Consider the following 22,253-nt stretch of genomic DNA (forward strand, 5'->3'; position numbering starts at 1 on the left):
AGACCCAAATATGAAAGATAAAACTATAGACCTTCTAAAAGATATCAAAATAACTTTGTGATCTTCAAGTAGTAGGCAAATTGATACACTGAATTTCAAATAAAAACAGTTTCTGTGCATAAAAGACTAAATAAATAGGCAGGATGCACACAAGGAGAACATTTCTGCAATATAGATATTGAACAGGGGACAGGGAAAATACAGAGAATTCCTACAACTTAAAAACAATTATCCAAATAAAAGATAAAAACACTTGAAAGGGCACTTCACAAAGGAAGATATACGAGTGGATAGCACAGGAAAAGGTGCTCACCATGATTAGTTATCAGGTAAATGATAACTAGAATGACTATGAGATACTAATACACACAACGCTATAATGGCTAGAAAGACTTACAAACACCAAGTAGTGCAGAGGGAGGATGTGGAATGGCTGGAATTTGCATACATTATTGGTGGGAGTATAAAATGGCAAGTATCTGTTAGCTTTTTATAATGTTGAACATACATCTCTCCTGTTATCCAGCAATTCCAGTTCTCAGGACAAACAGAACATATCCATAGAAGGACTTGTGTCATAACTGCAGTGACTGGCCATGAAATTAAGATGCTTGCTGCTTGGAAGGAAAACTATGATAAACTCAGCATATTAAAAAGCAGAGACATCACTTTGCTAACAAAAGTCCATATAGTTAAGCTGTGGTTTTCTCAGTAGTCATGTATGGATGTGAGAGTTGTACCATAAAGAAGGCTGAGTGCCAAAGAATTGATGCTTTTGAACTGTGGTGCTGGATAATACTCTTGAGAATCCCTTAGACAGCAAGGAGATCAAAGCAGTCAGTCCTAAAAGAAATCAATCCTGAATGTTCATTGGAAGGACTGATGCTGAAGCTGAAACTCCAGTACTTTGGCCACCTTATGCGAAGAGCTGACTCATTGGAAAAGTCCCTGATGCTGGGAAAGATCAGGAAGAGGGCGGGAGGAGAAGGGGGCCACAGAGGATGAGATGGTGAGATAGCATCACCGACTCAATTTCATGAATTTGAGCAAACTCTGGGAGATAGTGAAGGACAGAGGAGCCTCGGGTGCTGCAGTCCATGGGGTCAGAGTCTGATACTACTTAGCAACTGAACGACAACAAGAAGGGTCAGGGGAAGCCCAGGTGCCCACTGATAGGAGAACGTATATATGAATTATAGTGTAACTATACAGTGGAGTATTACTCAACACGAAAAAGAACAAATTACTGGTGGGTGCAATAATATGGAGAAATTTCAAGAAACCATGCTGAGTAAAAGAAGCTAGAAAAGAGGGCATACGACTACATGTTTGTGAGGGGCTTCCCTGGTTGCTCAGATGGTAAAGAATCTGCCTGCAATGCAGGAGACCCAGATTTAAACAAAACTAAATTTAGCAACAAAAATCAGAATATAAATTGCCCCTGAGGGAAGGGGACTGACTGACAAAAGGAACAAAGAACTTTCAGGAGTGATAAAATCTATACACACCTATCGCACTACCATCCCAATTAAAATAAATCCATTTCTTTTCTTGGAATGTGGGCATCAGTATTTTTATATCCCTCTCTACTACATACTCAGGTGATACCAGTGCCCATTAAGGGTTGAAAAAGAGCATTCAAGAATCTCTAAACTTTGTCACTGAGTAATATTTGTCTGTAATTTTATAAATGGGAACTATAAAGCTATAAAATTTTATAAATGGGAACTTCTGTTCATTTGAAGTAGATTATCAATTTAAAAAGAAAACAGAAAACAAATGATGCTACCATTGTTTATAACAATAAATGTAAAAGACTCCTATTAGTACTAAAAAGCATCTCTCTCTCGATACACTTGTATGCTTGCTGGTTACATGAGAAATGCCTACCTAGTATGCTTCTGATTTGCTCACTTTAGCAATTAACATCCCAGTTGGCTGATTAACCAATTTGTTTTTCTTTCTTTGGGTGGGGAAGAAATAGAAGGAGGGGGCATTAAATTATTTTGTTTCATATTGTAAACTACCTCAAGTCATTTGGGGGAAATGATGTTATTTAAATAATAAAATGTTGGCTGTTCTGGGAAAAAATGTTTTGACTGCAGATATAAATACCTTGTATGCCTCTTGTCAAAAAAGGTTAAATTAGGAAAGATTTGCTGTTGCTTGAATGAGTCATCTGCTAGAGGTGAGTCACTAGCCAAAGAAATGATTGGATGATATAAAAAATATGTCATTTAAAAATACAACTGGACTTCTCTGGTGATCCAGTGGTTAAGAATCTGCCTGCCAATGCAGGGGTGTGCCCTAGAGCCTGTGAACCACAATGAGAAGCCACCACGATGAGAAGCCCACAGCTCATCAGGACTAGAGAGCAATCCCTACTCACTGCACTAGAAAAAGCTTGCACACAGCAAGGACGACCCAGTGCAGCCAAAAATAAGTAAAGAAAGAAGAGTAAATACAACCACGGTGACAGGGACACTCACACCTGCTGATGAGCTGGACATTGGAGGAGTCTATGTAAAAGTGTGGAATACGGTGAGTCCCTCAGGGATCACAGACAGCATAACAAACTCCAGTGCATTTCATTACATTCTCAGGCTGAAGAAAGAATCAGATCTGCAGGCAAAGGTGCTCACTGTCATTCTGTTCTGTGATAACTGGTGTTGGCTGCTTTGGTTTTATCTGCCGGATAGGATATTTTGTCCTTTCTTTTTTAGCGCAACTGTACAACCTTGGTCCTCAGGAGAAAATAAAAGGCTTTATTCCCAAAGGGCATATTCTAATGTAACCTTAAGGAAGACAACGAGAGAACACCTCTTACCTGCACTGTTTCACTGTTACGCACTCCAGTCAGCTTCTCCTCCTCTTGCACTTTTCTCCGTGGTGTACGGGACTCAGCACTTCTGTCACTGTGGCCTTTTTTTCCTACTAACGTATTCTGCACCTGATAGGCTTGTTTTGCCGCAGCCTTTCGTGAATCAACCTGTTGACACACAAGAAGTAATGACATACACAGTGAAAACTGACATTTGTAAAAGAAAACTGCATTCATGTCCAGATTCTTGAAAACTCTATACTTGCCAATCTTTGAAAAAAGGAAGAAATAAAGAGTAAACCAACAAATGGAAGTTACAGAAAAATACAGTAGTTGGCAAGATCCAGGCCTATTCTCAATAGGACAAGACCAATTAAAATTAGTGTCACTGGTGTGCACTCTTTAGAAATTATCTCTACAGATAACTTGCTTATTGAAAACAGCATTTTTTACAGAAAACTGTCACATTTTAAAACTGCACATGAATTCATTATTAACCTTTGCTGGGAGTGGATCCAGCACATCTTTTCAGTTTAAATTCTTATTAATTAGAATCTTAGTTTCCTATCATTGAAGTGAGCCTAATTAATGTGAACATATAAAAGGAGCTTATGATATTGCTTACTTTTTTATACAGGTAATTTAACCTTTGAACAGATGAATAACAGTCCATGTCATCTAATTCTGTGTACCAGTATCAGAGGTTAAATTCTATAACAAGCTTGCTGTCTCTAAGGTTTCTTTTTCACACCATGCTGTTATCTGGGGGGATGACTGACTCTCAATAACCTTGAAGGAGACACGGAAATAGAAGGGCAGCTCCCACAATACAGTTGGAAGATTGAAAGCCACAGTGAAGATCCTTATGTGAAGTATTTGTTCAGCAGCTTCATGTTTACAGCAGCTGAAAGTGCCATCACCTTTGTTTCATGGGTTAAATAGGGGGCAGAAGATAGGAACAGTACAAGGGGAAATAATGGAGTAGCCAGTGCCAAACTAGAGAATGAATTACATTGGCTGGGCAAGCAGAGCCTTAATTTGTAGTCTCCCAATTTTTGGCTTCTGTTGCCAAATGTGTTCACTCTTTCCCTTTAAAATATGCTGGTGTTTTGTGGCTAGGTTTAAGCTGTCACAACACCATTCTTTATTCACCCCTCCTCCCGGATCCCAGGTTCTCAAAGGGTAGCAAAGCCACTGCTTCTCAGTAACCTGAAAATTGGAATTGCTGTCTGATCTCTCAGGGGTTCTTTATTTCTATCACTCAACTCTCTCCAACTCCTAGGAAAATTCATGTGTAACCACCTTCTGAGCCAGTTGTCCATTGAAGTCATCTTGGTAATAAATGCCCATCATACCACGAGTGTGAAACAAAGGGTTTCCCAAGGCCGCTCTACACAGTTCTATCCTAATAAAATGCTGACATGCCAATCATCATGAAATGTGTTCTGTGACATAAAGGATTAGTTGAGATATTAATTGATGATTTTGGTGTCTCTTGTATGCTAGGCACTTTAGATATGACAGTTTGGGGCCCAGAAGCCTCTGATGCACAAACAAAATTTGTTCTAATATATTCAGTCCTCTGTGAGGCCTCCTGGAAGAGAGTGCCTTCCTGGATCTGCTGTCTGTTGGCTGGATGGGTAAGTTGTGCTGCCGTGAGCACTTCTAGCTGATAAAATGATATCCAGTTTATGGAAAACTTCTATTTCTAGGGAAACTTTCAGAGAAGAGAATGGCACCCCACTCCAGTACTCTTGCCTGGAAAATCCCATGGATGGAGGAGCCTGGTAGGCTGTAGTCCATGGGGTTGCTAAGAGTCGGACACGACTGGGCAACTTCCCTTTCACTTTTCACTTCCATGCATTGGAGAAGGAAATGGCAACCCACTCCAGTGTTCTTGCCTGGAGAATCCCAAGGACGGGGGAGCCTGGTAGGCTTCCGTCTATGGGGTCGCACAGAGTTGGACATGACTGAAGCGACTTAGCAGCAGCAGGGAAACTTTTAAAATCGAAAGAGCGAAGTGGGATCATGAAGTTTAATCCTTAACTGTGAACAGAGTAAAACTTATTCTCAAAGATATAAAACTAAGTATAGAAAACACTCTGGATATCTCACATAATCAAATAGAAGGACACTATCCAAATGTGTGTCACTTTCCAGAAAGTGGCTATTCAAATGAGGTAATTTTTATTTAATTTTCCATTGACCCTTCACATTATTTTACAAAAAAAGGAATACTTTTATACTCCTAAAATTAAATAAGCAAAAATATGCTTATAATTAAGAATGTATATGCTACTTTTTCTCACACAGAAAATGAATATGAAGACAAGTTTAACAGAATTATTTTGGGATGTAAAGCTCAAGAAAGATCTGTAGACTTTTAAGGTCAATACAAAGACTACTACTACCCATAATAATTTATTCGCCCCTGCATTTGCTATGCAAACCTCAGATTTAGGGTGAAAGAAGGAACAAACTTTTTCTTGCCTGAAATGTCGGATAGCTTGAATATTTTAAACTATGACCTATAGCTACTCCCTACCTCCATAAGCATTCTTACTGAATATGGTTTCCTTCAGTGAATTCTGGACATGACATCCCAATGGATGTCATAAATAGACTGAGGTGGCCCTGATCATAGATTCTTCTAATTCAACTCTAGTCTCTTCACAACTATCAGAGAGTATTTCAGATAGCCTACTGCCACCTTGATTGAGGCATATACCCCCAAAGATTTGCTTTTCAGGACAAAATATCAATATCTCCAGCACCTTCACAAAAGTTTCAGTTCAGTTCAGTTCAGCCGCTCAGTCATGTCCGACTCTTTGCGATCCCATGAATCACAGCATGGGAATCAAAGCCAAGCACGCCAGGCCTCCCTGTCTATCACCAACTCCTGGACTTTACCCAAATTCATGTCCATCGAGTCAGTGGTGCCATCCAGCCATCTCATCCTCTGTCGTCCCCTTCTCCTCCTGCCCCCAATCCCTCCCAGCATCAGGGTCTTTTCCAAGGAGTCAACTCTTCGCATGAGGTGGCCAAAGTACTGAGGTGGCCAAAGTACTGGAGTTTCAGCTTTAGCATCAGTCTTTCCAATGAACACCCAGGACTGATCTCCATTAGAATGGACTGGTTGGATCTCCTTGCAGTCCAAGGGACTTTCAAGAGTCTTCTCCAACACCACAGTTCAAAAGCATCAATTCTTCGGCGCTCACCTTTCTTCACAGTCCAACTCTCACATCCATACATGACCACTGGGAAAACCATAGCCTTTACTAGATGGACCTTTGTTGGCAAAGTAATGTCTCTGCTTTTGAATATGCCATCTAGGTTGGTCAAAACTTTCCTTCCAAGGAATAAGCATCTTTTAATTTCATGACTGAAATCACCATCTGCAATGATTTTGGAGCCCAAAAAAATAAAGTCTGACACTGTTTCCACTGATTCCCCATCTATTTGACATGAAGTTATGGGACCAGATGCCATGATCTTAGTTTTCTGAATGTTGACCTTTAGGCCAACTTTTTCACTCTCTTCTTTCACTTTCATCAAGAGGGTCTTTAGTTCCTCTTCACTTTCTGCCATAAGGGTGGTGTCATCTGCATATCTGAGGTTATTGATATTTCTCCCGACAATCTTGATTCCAGCTTGTGCTTCTTCCAGCCCAGCATTTCTCATGATGTACTCAGCACATAAGTTAAATAAGCAGGGTGACAATATACAGCCTTGACATACTCCTTTTCCTATTTGGAACCAGTCTATTGTTCCATGTCCAGTTCTAACTGTTGATTCCTGACCTGCATATAGGTTTCTCAAGAGGCAGGTCAGGTGGTCTGGTATTCCCATCTCTTTCAGAATTTTCCACAGTTTATTGTGATCCACAGAGTCAAAGGCTTTGGCGTAGTCAATAAAGCAGAAATAGATGTTTTTCTGGAACTCTCTTGCTTTTTCCATGATCCAGCAGATGTTAACAATTTGATCTCTGGTTACTCTGCCATTTCTAAAACCAGCTTGAACATCTGGAAGTTCACGGTTCATGTATTGCTGAAGCCTGGCTTGGAGAATTTTGAGCATTACTTTACTAGCGTGTGAGATGAGTGCAATTGTGTGGTAGTTTGAGCATTCTTTGGCATTGTCTTTCTTTGGGATCGGAATGAAAACTGACCTTTTCCAGTCCTGTGGCCACTGCTGAGTTTTCCAAATTTGCTGGCATATTGAGTGCAGCACTTTCACAGCATCATTTTTCAGGATTTGAAATAGCTCAACTGGAATTCCATCACCTCCACTAGCTTTGTTCGTAGTGATGCTTTCTAAGGCCCACTTGACTTCACATTCCAGGATGTCTGGCTTTAGGTGAGTGATCACACCATTGTGATTATCTGGGTCGTGAAGATATTTTTTGTACAGTTCTTCTGTGTATTCTTGCCACCTCTTCTTAATATCTTCTACTTCTGTTAGGTCCATACCATTTCTGTCCTTTATCGAGCCCATCTTTGCATGAAATGTCCCCTTGGTGTCTCTAATTTTCTTGCAGAGATCTCTAGTCTTTCCCATTCTGTTGTTTTCCTCTATTTCTTTGCATTGATCACTGAGGAAGGTTTTCCCTTGCTATTCTTTGGAACTCTGCATTCAGGTGCTTATATCTTTCCTTTTCTCCTTTGCTTTTTGCTTCTCTTCTTTTCACAGCTATTTGTAAGGCCTCCTCAGACAGCCATTTTGCTTTTTTTCATCTCCTTTTCTTGGGGAAGGTCTTGATCCCTGTCTCCTGTATAATGTCAAGAACCTCTGTCCATAGTTCATCATGCACTCTGTCTATCATATCTAGTCCCTTATATCTATTTCTCACTTCCACTGTATAATCATAAGGGATTTGATTTAGGTCATACCTGAATGGTCTAGTGGTTTTCCATACTTTCTTCAACTTAAGTCTAAATTTGGCAATAAGGACTTCATGATCTGAACCACAGTCAGCTCCCGGTCTTGTTTTTGCTGACTGTATAGAGCTTCTCCATCTTTGGCTGCAAAGAATATAATCAAGCTGATTTCGGTGTTGACCATCTGGTGATGGCCATGTGTAGAGTCTTCTCCTGTGTTGTTGGAAGAGGGTGTTTGCTATGACCAGTGCATTCTCTTGGCAAAACTCTATTAGCCTTTTAGCCTTTGCCTTGCTTCATTCTGTACTTCAAGGCCAAATTTGCCTGTTAGTCCAGGTGTTTCTTGACTTCCTACTTTTGCATTCCAGTCCCCTATAATGAAAAGGACATCTTTTTTGGGTGTCAGTTCTAAAAAGTCTTGTAGGTCTTCATAGAACCGTTCAACTTCAGCTTCTTCAGCGTTACTGGTTGGGGCATAGGCTTGATTACTGTGATATTGAATGGTTTACTTTGGAAACGAACAGAGATCATTCTGTCATTTTTGAGATTGCATCCAAATACTGCATTTTGGACTCTTTTGTTGATCATGATGTGCTGGGAGCCAGTGTGAGGAACTCCACCTGTGGCAAAGGTCATGAGGAAGGAGGCTCAGCATACACAAAGGTGGGATCGAGCCTCAGGAGTCCCCCTGGAAATTCTCAAGCACCTACCCCCAAAATCAGAGTCTGCCTACTTTACTGCTTTGTGCTCTCACCTACACCTCTGACTTTATGGGGGGCTGTCCCCCACCACCTCTATCCGAAAAAGAGTTAACTTACAGCTCCAGTTAATAAAGTTCCTGGGCGTGACAAGAGTGTTTCAACCTACAAACTCTTTGGAAGTCCTCTAGCCTGCCTGAATAGGTTCTTCCGGCCACATGTAATTGTTCAGAGCCTCCCAACCGTGAGAGGCATGAGATGTTCTAAACTGTCTAAATACAGATTCCTTTGAGTAGTTAAAAGATTGATTAGAAATTGTATTGGTGAAGGGTTTTTCACTTGTTGGGCCAATGTTTGCTGCTAAGTTTCCATATCCCTTACTTACTGTGTCCCTGGCAGTGTATTGATTAATATAATTTGTGTATAGGAATGTAAGTAGTAGCTTTAATGTTTGTAACCTTGGACCCCTGAGTTAATTCTTTTCTTGTTATAGCCCACCACACCTTTGCCCTATAGGAATGCAACTTTATCTAATGCTTTCGGAGGGTGGCACCTGATTTTAGAATAATCACCTTTAGAGAAAAATAAGTTTTCTGAAAAAAGGATCTTAAAATGTTGACAGGCCTCCGGGCCAGAAGATGATGTAAATCACCTAAACTTTTGCATATGATAAGTTTGCAGGAAGAAAGCCTGGCTTACTGCATGACTCTACCCCTTCCCCCATTATCCTCTATGCATAACTTAAGGTATAAAAACTACTTTGGAAAATAAAGGCCTTGTTCACCGAAACTTAGTCTCCCATGTCGTTCTTTCTCTCACCTTCCGGCTGAATTCCCATCTTGAGCGTGGAGGCTCGTCAAGCCTACTAATTATGCCTGGGCTTCTAAGATCTGACCGGGGAGGCCTTAGTGTCTCCTCTCCTTCGGGAGAATGGGAGGACGCCTGTGGCCTAGGTAGGTGATGCAAATTCCTTATTTTGGAATTTTATTAGCTTTCCACGTAAACCAAGTTATTCAGCCTTTTTTCTCCACTGAATTTTCTCACTGAGCTATCCTTATTTAACCACTCTTTATATCTTTAATTCTATTGTATCCTGATCGCTGAAGCCGTCTCCCCTTCGAATTCCCTGGATCAAAACCGGGGCTGGACCCCGGCAATGATGGCTACTCCATTTCTTCTAAGGGATTCCTGCCCATAGTAGTAGATATGATGGTCATCTGAGTTAAATTCACCCATTCCAGTCCATTTTAGTTCTCTGATTCCTAAAATGTCAATGTTCACTCTTGCCATCTCTTGTTTCACTTCCAATTTGCCTTGATTCATGGACCTAACATTCCAGGTTCCTATGCAATATTACTCTTTACAGCATCGGACCTTGCTTCTATCACCAGTCACATCCACAGCTGGGTATTCTTTTTGCTTTGGCTCCATCCCTTCATTCTTTCTGGAGTTATTTCTCCACTGATCTCCAGTAGCATATTGGGCACCTACTGACCTGGGGAGTTCCTCTTTCAGTATCCTGTCATTTTGCCTTTTCATACTGTTCATGGGGTTCTCAAGGCAAGAATCCTGAAGTGGTTTGCCATTCCCTTCTCCAGTGGACCACATTTTGTCAGACCTCTCCACCATGACCCGTCTGTCTTAGGTGGCCCCACACGGCATGGCTTAGTTTCATTGAGTTAGACAAGGCTGTGGTCTGTGTGATCAGATTGGCTAGTTTTCTGTGAGTATGGTTTCAGTGTGTCTGCCCTCTGATGCCCTCTTGCAATACCTACCATCTTACTTGGGTTTCTCTTACCTTGGATGTGGGGTATCTCTTCAAGGCTGCTCCAGCAAAGCGCAGCCGCTGCTCCTTACCTTGGACCAGGGGTATCTCTTCAGGGTCGCCCCTCCTGACCTAAGTAAACAAACGTTTACTTCCAGTTATTTCCATTAATAGTATTTGAGGATTTCAAGAAGGCAGCTCAGTTTACCGCAAACAGTTTATGATGCCTAATATTGGTAAAATCCTTCCCTTCTTTTTTTTTTTTTCAAAAAGATGCTATAAGTTTCTAAGATTCTTATGGTGATATGCTATCTTCCAATGCCTAAACAAAACATTTTTGTTATAGCTACTAAATTTAAAGGTACAACTGTGACCTCCCTGATCATCCAGTGGTTAACAGTTCCCCCTTCCAATGCAGGGAATGTGGGTCTGAACCTTGGTCAGAGAACTAAGATCCCACATGCCTTCAGGGGAACTAAGCCTGCACGCTGCAACTACTGAGCCTGTGCACCTCGCTAGAGAGCCTGCGTGCCGTGGAGCCCACAGACCCTGGAGCCCACACAACACAACTTGAGAGAAACCCTGCAGCCCTACTGAAGAGCCCGCAAAGATTCCTCATGCCACAAATAAGAACTGATATCGCCAAAAATAAATATTTAAAAAATAAAAAAAAGGCGCAAAGCAAGCTGAGGGAAATAACATTTAAAAATTAAATATTCATAACTTTCGTTTGAAGACTGAATTAGAAACATTTTATTTATCTAATTATATATGTTTCCTTGTCTACTGACTTCTTTTTTTCAAGAATCTTTGTCCAAAAAGCACAAATCTGGAGTTCATTATTTATTCTGTTAAACAATTAGGTCCACGAATAGAGAAACAAGAAATGTTATTAGCTGCTAACAAGGGAATTCTGTCTAAAAAGAGAGAAATTTTGGGCCATGTGATTGATATTCATTCTGGACTTAAAAATGATTTTTGTTACGGAAGCAATGAACTCTGGAAACTATCCTGTTCTTGATCATTCAGGAGAACTGAGTTCAGGACAGTTTATATTATCATACTGTGTTTTTGATCATCTTCAAGTCTGGGTTTTGCAGCATTTCAAAATCTGTAAACTTAATTTAAAAATAAAAAGATACTTAAGGTGTGGTCACATATGGTGAATCTATATACTATAATTATTAAATATATTCAGTTCAGTTCAGTCACTCAGTCGTGTCCGACTCTTTGTGACCCCATGAACCACAGCACGCCAGGCCTCCCTGTCCATCGCCAACTCCTGGAGTCCACCTAAACCCCTATCGATGGAGTCAATGATGCCATCCAACTATCTCATCCTCTGTCGTCCCCTTCTCCTCCTGCCCTCAATCTTTCCCAGCATCAGGGTCTTTTCAAATGAGTCAGCTCTTCACATCAGGTGCCCAAAGTATTGGACTTTCAGCTCTAACATCAGTCCCTCCAATCAACACCCAGGCCTGACCTGCTTTAGGATGGACTGGTTGGATCTTCTTACAGTCCAAGGAACTCTCAAGAGTCTTCTCCAAAACCACAGTTCAAAAGCATCAATTCTTTGGCACTCAGCTTTCTTTATAGTTCAACTCTCACAACCATACATGACCACTGGAAAAACCATAGCCTTGACTAGATGGACCTTTGTGGACAAAGTAATGTCTTTGCTTTTTAATATGCTGTCTAGGTTGGTCATATCTTTCCTTCCAAGGAGTAAGTGTCTTTTAATTTCATGGCTGCAATCACTATCTGCAGTGATTTTGGAGCTCAGAAAAATAAAGTCAGCCACTGTTTCCACTATTCTCAAAATACTAGAGAAATAAAGTCAATGTTCAATAAATATTGATCTGCTATGAAGTATATCCTGATTCATCTCAATTTCTATATACTGAGGCTGATCCAACAGAAATTAACTAAAGTCTTAAGAATGCATATTATTCTTAATGTTTTCTTTTTACTCATAATCAAAATGCTCTAATAAAAAAGGAAATACAATATTTTTGGTTGAGGCTCATTGGAAAAAAATGTTTTATGTTCTATCTCTGCATATAAAAAATGGTTTCACAGCAAACCACTGAATTTGATGAAACTGAAAATTCTGGTGGATAATAATTAGAATTTTATATCAGAGGATATAGCTATCAGTTTTTTAAATGGCTTCTTTTATATTTCCATTAAGTTTATGAAACTGAAAAACTACAAAAAAGGAAAAAATCTACTTAAATTAGTGTAGATTAAGTGGTGACCATTATTGCAAGGGAAATACTATGTCAAGGAAATGGCTCTTTGTTTTGTTGCAAAAGTGATAAAAACACAAAAGTCAATAAAACTGTTAAAATAAGTCTCAGTAATTACCAAGATCAAAATCCAGTGGCTTTTTATTAAACATGAACTTTTGTTCTGCCTTCTGCAATACGTAAATAGTGCTGACAATTGGTTTGTGAGGCACTTGCTACAATAAAATGTAATTGTATCATGAGAGAAAGGTGACAATCAGGAGATCATGAAAAAATTACATATTCTCACTGGTAGTTAATTAGCCATGCAAAACCTCCTCAAACAGATATTCTCTTCTATTAGGAATGATTACTATGCAGGCCTACAGATGTCAATACCACAGTCATTCAAATACTTCTTTCCCTACTAATTGAAGGTTGTAAAGCTCTGGTGCCAAGGTTTTGCTTCCAAAGAGCTAATTTATGACTAGAAGGATATTTTATGTCTTCAGTTGCAGCAGCTACAAAATTCAGCAAATCAGAACCATCTGTGCACTGATACTTGACTCACCATTCATCGAGCAGCCTATCAGTCACATTAGTTTGCATCTTGCATTCTTGGCTTGTGAACACTTATGATGATCCAAAGTTCAGAAGAAATATTAAAAATGAATGGCATCCTGACCCTACCCCAATGTACATGCATCAGGAAACAAAGCCCTCCCCATTTTTTTTGCACATGAGCAGTGTCACGGCAGGGCTGAACATCTAGCTGCCTGTCCAGTAATGTTGATAGCAGTCTCAGGTTTCCCTCATCCTCTTAAAAATGTTTCAAGTTTTAATTCTTTTCTGTTCTTTCCAGTTCTAATTCTTTTTTTAATTTTTAGTGCTGCTGTGAGGGAGTCAGTTGGAAGATAAAGTGGAAGGCAAAACTTTAAAAAATAACTTATTTCAAAAATTGTTTTTACACATTGAAATATCAACACATACAAATAACCTGGTAAAATCTAAGAATATTATTATTACCACCAAATTATGGCCGAACAAGTAAGCAAAAGCAGAGGGATGACTAAAGAAAATCTGAAGGAAAACAGAAAAAAAAAAATATTTTTCATGAATAAAGTTGGATTAGCCTTTAATATCTTACTCTAGTCCTATCTCTATGATATTAGTGACTGCTTTATTTATTTAATAATATACAACGGGGCACACAGGTTCTACTATTTTTCTCTAAAAGACAAGTCAAAGGGACCTTCAACAAAATTTCTTGGAGCTCAGTTAGGGGATACAGGAATTAGAAATTATAAGTAAGAAACAGGACTGTCAGACTCATTCTGACACCTAAAATAACTTCATTTGGTAGATAAGCTTCAGAGAAGGTCATCATTGGATTGCAGGAACTGTTACTTACCTTTTGATTGTCTGGAGCATGCGTATTTAAGCTGTCTCCTTTAGTGCAAAACTCCAGTGGTCCTAAAGGTATTCCACTTGGGTTCAGAATTTTCTTGAGCATTTGATAGTCTGGCTTTTCATCATATGCTAAATTATGAGCACATACCAAATACTGGGCTATTTCACCTGTGAAGTGTTAAGTTTTTTAAATATGTCATTCATAATAGGCAAAAGTTGTCAAGACTTCAGTATTCTCAAAATCTCGGTGGTTTTTCTCTTACACCAGAACGTGCATGTGCACACATACATCCTCTATGAAGAATCTAAGAGTGAACAACTCAATGTAAAGTACTTTTAAATGATACCCGAACTTGACTGACATAAACTGACCTACAAATTTGACAGGATGGAGAAACAGGTGGGCTTTTATTTACATGTCTTTGTTGATAAAGTTTGTAATTCACTCATCAAAGGAAGCCATTGAAAAACTATAGTTAGTGATTTGAATTTATGGGGTGCAACTACTAAGAATTACATGAATAATAGACTAGCCATGCTTCACACTTTTTTCCTAACATTTTCAAAATTCAGTTAAAAATAAGTTTTTTTTTGAAGTTTTAAAAATTCAGTTAGGAATACTTACTATCGACCTCCTTAAAGGAAAAAAAAAAAATCACTGAAAATTTTAATTAAGGCTTTGATTTTGAGAATACAACAGTACATTTAGAAATGACCTTGAATTCTATGGTTTTAGCCATGACTGACTTTAGGATTTGCCAATATCAGGTCTCCCATACCAATCTAGACCAGTGCAATCACAGCATAATCTTTCTGATATAGAGCACAAGGATGAGAAGTTGCCATCTTTTATTTCTTCTCTTCCCCAGAACAGTGTAGTAATCTCCCCACGAGAAAAAAAGCTGCCAACTACAAACTTTTAAATACATTCAGCACGAACAGAATCCGTAACCAAAATGACGAATACAACCACTGTAAAACAAACGTAGTTTGCATTTTTGCTTCAGGTGGAGGTTCAGTCTGAGATACAAGTAAGTGATAATACCATACACTATCTAAAAACTGGCATGTTTTCATTTGTTCAAAGATGTTTACACTCCATAAACTAGTTTTTACAAGGCTTTCCTCTTCAAAAACTTATTACTAACCCAGACACAAGGAGCTCTTACTTTCTCACTAAGTTGTTTATATCCTATGGTGGGGAAGTTGGGGAAGCTTTGTGAGTTGGGAGAAGTAACTGCCTAAAATTTTGCTCCCCTCCAGGTCTACCTCCTTTCAAGCAGGGAACTGCAGAGGCACTGGGTATCACTCCCGACAGGGAAAAATTCGAAAAGAACAGTCATCATCTCTCCCCGCAAGGAATGTCAGAGAGTGACCATTTTACACCGTATTGTCCACAACTATTTTCTAGGAGCAGAAGGCTACTATGGATAAACTGAAAACTCTTGTCTCCAGAGTTTGTTTTTTTTGGCATTTTGGAAACTGTGGCAATTCTGCAACCTCCTTTTTTCCTCTTGAATGTATAAGATGTCAAAATTCTGTTACCTACCATTTGCTCAACCAGGATCTATAACTAGCAAGTGCTACAGCTTCATCAAAGTTATATCTCATGTTTCCAGAAGCCCTTTAGGGGGCATCCGATTCTTGAAGAGATGAACAAAACAAAAAAAGATTAAATTATATTCACTACCATTTTAATATAAATATTAATGTAAATATTCTGCTGTTCTTTAAGATTGGTAAGCCTGGTTTGGTATGCTGTGCTTAGTCGCTCAGTTGTGTCTGACTCTTTAAGTCCCCATGGACTATAGCCTGCCAGGCTCCTCTGTCCATGGGGATTCTTCAGGAAAGAATACTGGAGTGGGTTGCCATGCCCTCCTCCAGGGAATCTTCCTGACACAGGAATTGAACCAGGGTTTCCCGCATTGCAGGCGGATTCTTTACCAGCTGAGCTACCAGGGAAGCCCTACAATGCTATCAACCAGAATATCCCAAATGGAGAAGAGAGCTGAATATGTGAATATGCTGGGCATAGTTTTCACAAATCATTGTTAGAAGACATGGAAGACTCCTGGTGCTCTACCAGTTGACTGCAGCTGTGCTGGAAAGCCTTCGTGGATCTGGGCTTTAAAAAAATGAGGTACCATGAGGTAGGAGAGGAAGAAAAAGAGAAGAGCCACCTCTGTTACGAATTTATTATGATAAACCTGATGCTCAGACAATTGTGATATAGTACTGGTTTTAAATGTTAGCGTTTCAAGATCTAGATTTATTATATTAGGTACACCTTTTAATTTACTAGCATATTTCCAGAGCTATAAAACAAAATGCTTTGAGTAGTATGAAATTATGATATTCTTGAATCATCTGCTTTTTAAGCTAGTGAAATATTAAGTATCATTAGTATCATTTCAAGAGACAGAAACTTTTGAAACTATTATTATTACACTGAGTGGGACATGCATGCTGCAAACTTTTCAGCTGTTTTATATCATAAAATGTCTTAGTAGCAAACCTTTTGTAAATCAGATTAATTCTCATGCTAGTAATACCCACTTCTCCTAAGCACAAACAACTTGAGACTTTCAGTTAATCATAAAGTTTCAACATTTTGTGCTTTAAAAATAGAAATCTGCGTTTTATAAAATAACTATATAGACTCAAACAAATGGTTTGTACTGAAAAAGAGGAGCCTGGCACTCCTCCTACTGTTTCTCATCGTTCAAATCTCATCTCTAGCAACAGCAGTGTCCCAGAACACACACTGGTCCATAGGCATTTATTGTGTATGATTCAGGGCACCTGGGCTTTCTTTTCTAATCCTAAACTCAACAGTTTACTTTTTAGGCAGGAGGGACAATAAAAGACAGATACACAATTAAATTTTTTTTTTTTTTTAACATTTCATCTCTCATTTTGCTGTCTTATTGAGTAAAATGAAAGCTGTACGATTTGGTAAAAATGCCAATAAGAATATTAGCCAAAAATGAATATTGGCATATTGACTGAGTTACTCAGTGGAGTTACGTTACATAAACAAAAAGCTTTCATCTTGCAGCCCATCCCCACCAATGAGAATACTACTGTCCCATTTGAGTGAAGCAGCAGCAAGACTCATACGGGGCAGACTTATGGGACTTGGGAAATAGAAGTGGGAAAGCACGGCTGGTTTGTTTGTTTCCTATGGAAATGAAAATTCTGGTTTCTGGTCAAAGAAGGGCTGTAAGTATAAGTTTAAAATGATTTAACTCTACTTTCAAACTCTCATGTGGAAACTGATACTATTTGACCTTCTCTAGACAGTCAGTGTACATATTTGCTTTCATAAGTCAGCTAAAAGCTAACTGAAATTGCCCGATACAAATAGAGATCAAGATTCACTCTGCTTATCTTCTCGGAAAGAAAGCAAACCGGACGGCAGAAGCAGGCTCTGTTCTGTGAGGCAATCTAACTCGGCTGTTAAATTGGGGCTGAACAATGTGCCATGCAGCACTTGGGTAATTCTGAATCGCCTTGCTATTTTTACTGACAGTGCTACCAATTAAAGAATTCCAAAACGGTCTATACTAACATGAAAGAGAAACCCATTTAATGAAATATACTCTGAATCCCCAGGTCACATGCCTTGCCAAACCAACAAAAAAATTTTTCAGGTTGCTGGGTCAGACTATAATCCAGGTCTAAACAGCATTCAAATGTTTAATAGTTTGCTTTTTTAAATTATTAATTGAAAGCAGTCTTTCCTTAGATCAACTTTATCTTCAGAGAAACAAAACCAGAAAGTCCACTCTAGAAGTACCAGATATAGTAGGCCATTGAACTTGTGCACAATTCCCCAAGCATACATCTGAAAGAAAGCAGTGCCATCAGCAAAGCTGAGAACACTCCCTGAGCAAGTTCTTGCAGCATTCTTGTGTCCTAATGAAAAGAGGATCTAAAAGTTCTCTTCTCTAGCCACCTATTAGGAACCCTGGGGGGTTTCTTCCCACCACTGTGGGGAGGGGATTGGGTGCAGAAAAAGTGACGAGTGACACATGCAGTGACCTGGAAATCCTACAGGGGGAGATAGAAGTTATCATTTGACTTACGGCAGCTGCTTCCGGAAGGAGCCCATTGAAGTACCGACTCAGGGAGCTCATCCAACAGACTGAAACAGAGAGTAAGGCACAGTGAATTTTGTTTGCAATCCTGTGACATGCTGTTTTGATCAGAAAACAAAACTTGTTGATGGGTCACTAATAGTGTGACTTTCCATACTTTTTTTTCCTACCCACCTGTACGGGATAAGGGAAATCCCTCAAATCTCACTGATCAATTTTATATCAATCACCTAGAAACTAAACATACAAATACAGTATAAATGCTTTAATACAAGGTCTGTATATGCAAATGTAGAAGTAGGGATACATGGTTTTTTTGTAAAAATCTCAAGAAAAAGATATGTGGAAAAATTTTACCTGGATTTACAAAATATTTTTCCTCATGTATTTACCACTGGGAAGGGGTAAATTATTTCCTTTTTATGTATATTGTTCTTCACTGGGCAGTTTTTATGCTATGCTATCCCTGGTGGGTCAGACGGTAAAGAATCCATCTGCAATGCGGGAGACCTGGGTTCAGTCTCTGGGTTGGGAAGATACCCTGGAGCAGGGCATGGCAACCCACTCCAGTATTCTTGCCTGGAGAATCCCCATGGACAGAGGAGCCTGGCGGGCTACAATCTTTGCGGGGTCACAAAGAATTGAACACAGAACTGAGCAATGAAGCACAAGATTAAACAGATTAATAAGAAATAGCCCCCCCCAAACCCATTATTCTAAGACTTTTCAGTGTTTTAGACTGAACAAGTACAAATCTCTTAAGTTGCTTCAGCCACAAATATATAAACACTCAACTAAAATTACTTATATGAACAATTCACTAACTCAGGCATAGGCACAATTGCAACAGTAAATGTACTGATCTAATATTACCTGATGTCAGGAACATAAAGGACGGAAGGGAGATACAATATGGTTGAATATGCAAGCCTGCCCTTATTGGGAAATTATGCCTTCTCAGCAAGTTGAATAAATTATGATTATGTACTATATAAGAAGTTTGAATATATTTATATCATAATTGAATATATATCTTATTAATATACATATATATGCCTTAATTATAAACTTCATAATACTAGCTTTACTGGTCAATAGCTTTATGCTATTAATCAGGCCAAAATAAATATATTAACACAGGCAAGGGATCTAAAAATATAAATGGGGATTATATTTATTAGTATTATGTTTTATTATTTATATGATACCCTATTACCTTCAAATATATACATGCAGGCATATTCATTAAAGAGATCTACAATGAACACATGTATACATGCATATTGATAAAAGACCAAAAAAAAATCTGTAAGTCTGTGAATATCTGTAAGTCTTGTGAAAAGAAAAACATATATATTATCATTAGAATTAATATGCTAGTTTTTTTAATAAAGCATTTTATTTAAATTAGATAAACTGAGGTGAGAAATTGGAAACCAAGACTGCTTACATGTGCCCATTACTGTGCTTTGACCCTGACTCACATATTGAAGAGCATTAGTTACCTGAGGGTGAGATGGACACATGAGTCACTGCAGTAAATAACTGACGAGATCGTTCTAATGCTGACATACAAACGTGTTAGTTGGGGTAAGGGACTAGAATGATCAAGACTGAAGTGGAGAGATATATCTTACAATATATGTCAGTATTTACAAATGCAATCTGTACTACTCTCTATCTGAGGGTTAGCTTCCCTCTCTGTTAAGAACTGATGTCACACTGAATTTGAAAGACTGATTTCTAAGGATTAGTTACCCCTTCGGTAAACTTCTGTTGTGACTTGTCTTATTTAAAATACAGCAGCTTTTTCCAATCATGATATTATATCTGTACATAACTACTGTTGAGAATATCTTGGTACGTAATGAAATATTGACTATGCTGTGTTATAAGCAATTGACTTTTTCTTAGGCCTGATCAAAAGGCCTAAGAAAAAAGTGAGAAGAACAGTAAAAGAGTAACCCACTCTGCTCTTAGTCTAACCTATTTCTCATGCTAATAGAGGTTAGGTGATAAAAATTGAATGTGGAATATTATAAATGTTTATGTGGCTGCAAAATGATCTCTTGGATAAACATCTCATATACAAATTTTGTTTGTTTCTTCCTTAAGAAACCGAACATTCTCCCTCCCAAAACACAGGATTAAAAAGAAGTATGTTCTTCTCACTTGAAAAAATAAGTCCTGTTTGTCCCACTCCACCCTGTTGCTTTGCACAGTTAATATCAATCACACCAAGCTACCAAGCTCACACTAACTCCATGTACTTGTACAATGATAATTTGAAAATTCTCTTCCTTGAAAATACCACCACCTAGAATCTAAGCTTTGGAAAACACCCTGTGAAGTAACAAATATTTCACTTTATATTTTGCATTACAACTCAATAGATGTGATTTCATAGGTGTTAGCTTAATGGAGTGTATGTCTGTAAGCTGTTTGGTTTTTTTAAAATATTTTTCAAATTTAAGAAATTTGCTTTGGCTATCATGTTAGTTGAATGGCAGTCTTTTCTGGGATATTAACTTGCTTTAGTGTATCCTTTCAGCCCTGGTGCTGTAAATGATGGAATACTTGAAAATATGTACTTTGTTTTCGCAGCCTGGACAGCTACAGGGTCCTGCAGGTTCCTTTCCCAGGGCAGTCTCCCACATAACCACCGCAGCAGGCAGTAGCCGAGGATCTCAAGGTCACTTCGTCTGGACAGGGCTATAGGAATAAGCATTAAGACAGAAAGATGAGGGATAAGCAAGTTTTGAGAAATAGAGAAATCACTGAATGAACTACCACTGATGAAATATGAAAAAGCCAAATGGGCGATGTGTTTTGTTTGTTCAGCTGGAGAAAAGCTTAAACGCCCAGGCATTTGGCCCCAGTCCACAGACAGGCAGTGACTTGTTGCTGTTGAAAGTAAGGGTCAGTTTCCTCACCTCCTCCAACTTCATCCTTCCTTAGTCTGGCCTGTCACATGAACTTGATCTCCATGGCCTCTGACATGATCCAGACAACCCATAACCTGGCACCAACACTTTCTCAAAGAGCCAAGCAGTAAAACAAAGAAATAAATGTCTGCAGCTAAATTGCTAACATATGTTCCAGGAAGTCCATGGGGTCTGCATTGGTCATGCAGAGACCCTTCGAGTGCAGACTAAACATTGATGGCCTTTCCTGTTCCACTCGAACTAGTAGCCTTTGAAATTGGAAGAATATGACAAAACTGCCATCTAGTGTGCAGTATTAAAATACAGGTCTTAAGACTTTTCAATTAAATGAGAGTACAGGAAAAATACGCCTGTTTTGTGGGTACACAGATCTAGAATTTTATGAATATAATTTTAGATATAAGCAGTGCTATGGTGAAATTCTGGTCAAACATCCTGAAAAAAAAAAGGTAAAGCAATAGAGTGCGTGAAGGATGAAGGTGGAGGTGGTGGGAAGTAGATTTTAAAGCAAAATAGAGGCTTCCAGAATTTAATATAAGATGGCTTTTCATTTAAAAAATACAGTAAAAGAATACTTTGAGGTCACTGTAAAATCATTTATGTAAAATTACTAAATGACAGACTAATTTCATGATAATTTTATGTGTTTTTTTTAAGTAGCTGATTTCAAAAGGACAATGAAATCTAGTAAAATATCAAAATGTAAAAAATATTACTGAAATAATGATCAAAACATTAACAAAGTCCCACAAAATAAACTCATTTTTATAACCATTCCAAATTGTTATAAAACAATAGGTCGGCTTAGATTTCTACCATGATTTGAATGTTCACCTGTGTAGGGATATAAAATCTCCTAAGTGTAATTCATGGCTGCTAAACCTGCTGTAAACAGGTATCCTGTTTTATTATCTTTCATTAAATATACTCTGAAAAGTCACTCAGTAAACTCAGTTTTTAATTTTAAAAGTCGTCTACTAAGAACAATGTTGCTAGCACACCATAACTACTTTTGGTCACCATACATAAGTTATTATAAAAGCAGAAGACAAGATTAGCTCTCACACATACTCTATCTTAACTGCTATTAGAGTACTGGATTATTAAAGGCCCTTCAATCGAGTAGAATGCAACAGTCTCATGGGTATCATTTCCTTTCTGCACAGCTTCAACAATGTCCTAATGCAAGACTTGGCTCCCCTATTAAAATAAAAACACAATCTCTACCATGCTGTTTTGCAGTGATTTCTTCAGTAATAAATCTCCCATTAATAATGGAATGGTTCCATTTGTACAGATGTGTTCACAAGTCCCTTTCCCATTATGGCAATTTCTGATTACTACTACTTAAAAAAATTCACATCCTCTAATTTTCAAAAAATTATATTCTGGCACCTGTTTGGACAATA

At 38.5% G+C, this 22,253-nt stretch overlaps 1 protein-coding gene across 4 annotated transcripts in view; it reads right to left on the bottom strand.

The window, feature by feature from the left end:
• Positions 1-22,253, bottom strand: part of VRK2 (VRK serine/threonine kinase 2) — a 108,806-nt gene that overhangs the window by 3,919 nt on the left and 82,634 nt on the right. For all 4 annotated transcript variants that reach the window (XM_070379534.1, XM_070379535.1, XM_070379533.1 and 1 more), the window contains 5 exons: positions 20,491-20,611; positions 17,888-17,946; positions 13,801-13,967; positions 10,195-10,293; positions 2,828-2,989 (listed from right to left, as the gene is read on the bottom strand). In XM_070379534.1, coding sequence (XP_070235635.1) covers positions 2,828-2,989; positions 10,195-10,293; positions 13,801-13,967; positions 17,888-17,946; positions 20,491-20,611 — 608 coding nt within the window. The remainder of the gene's footprint in view (positions 1-2,827; positions 2,990-10,194; positions 10,294-13,800; positions 13,968-17,887; positions 17,947-20,490; positions 20,612-22,253) is intronic.

Source organism: Bos mutus, chromosome 11, assembly GCF_027580195.1.
Source record: "Bos mutus isolate GX-2022 chromosome 11, NWIPB_WYAK_1.1, whole genome shotgun sequence".
Classification (NCBI taxonomy): Eukaryota; Metazoa; Chordata; class Mammalia; order Artiodactyla; family Bovidae; genus Bos; species Bos mutus.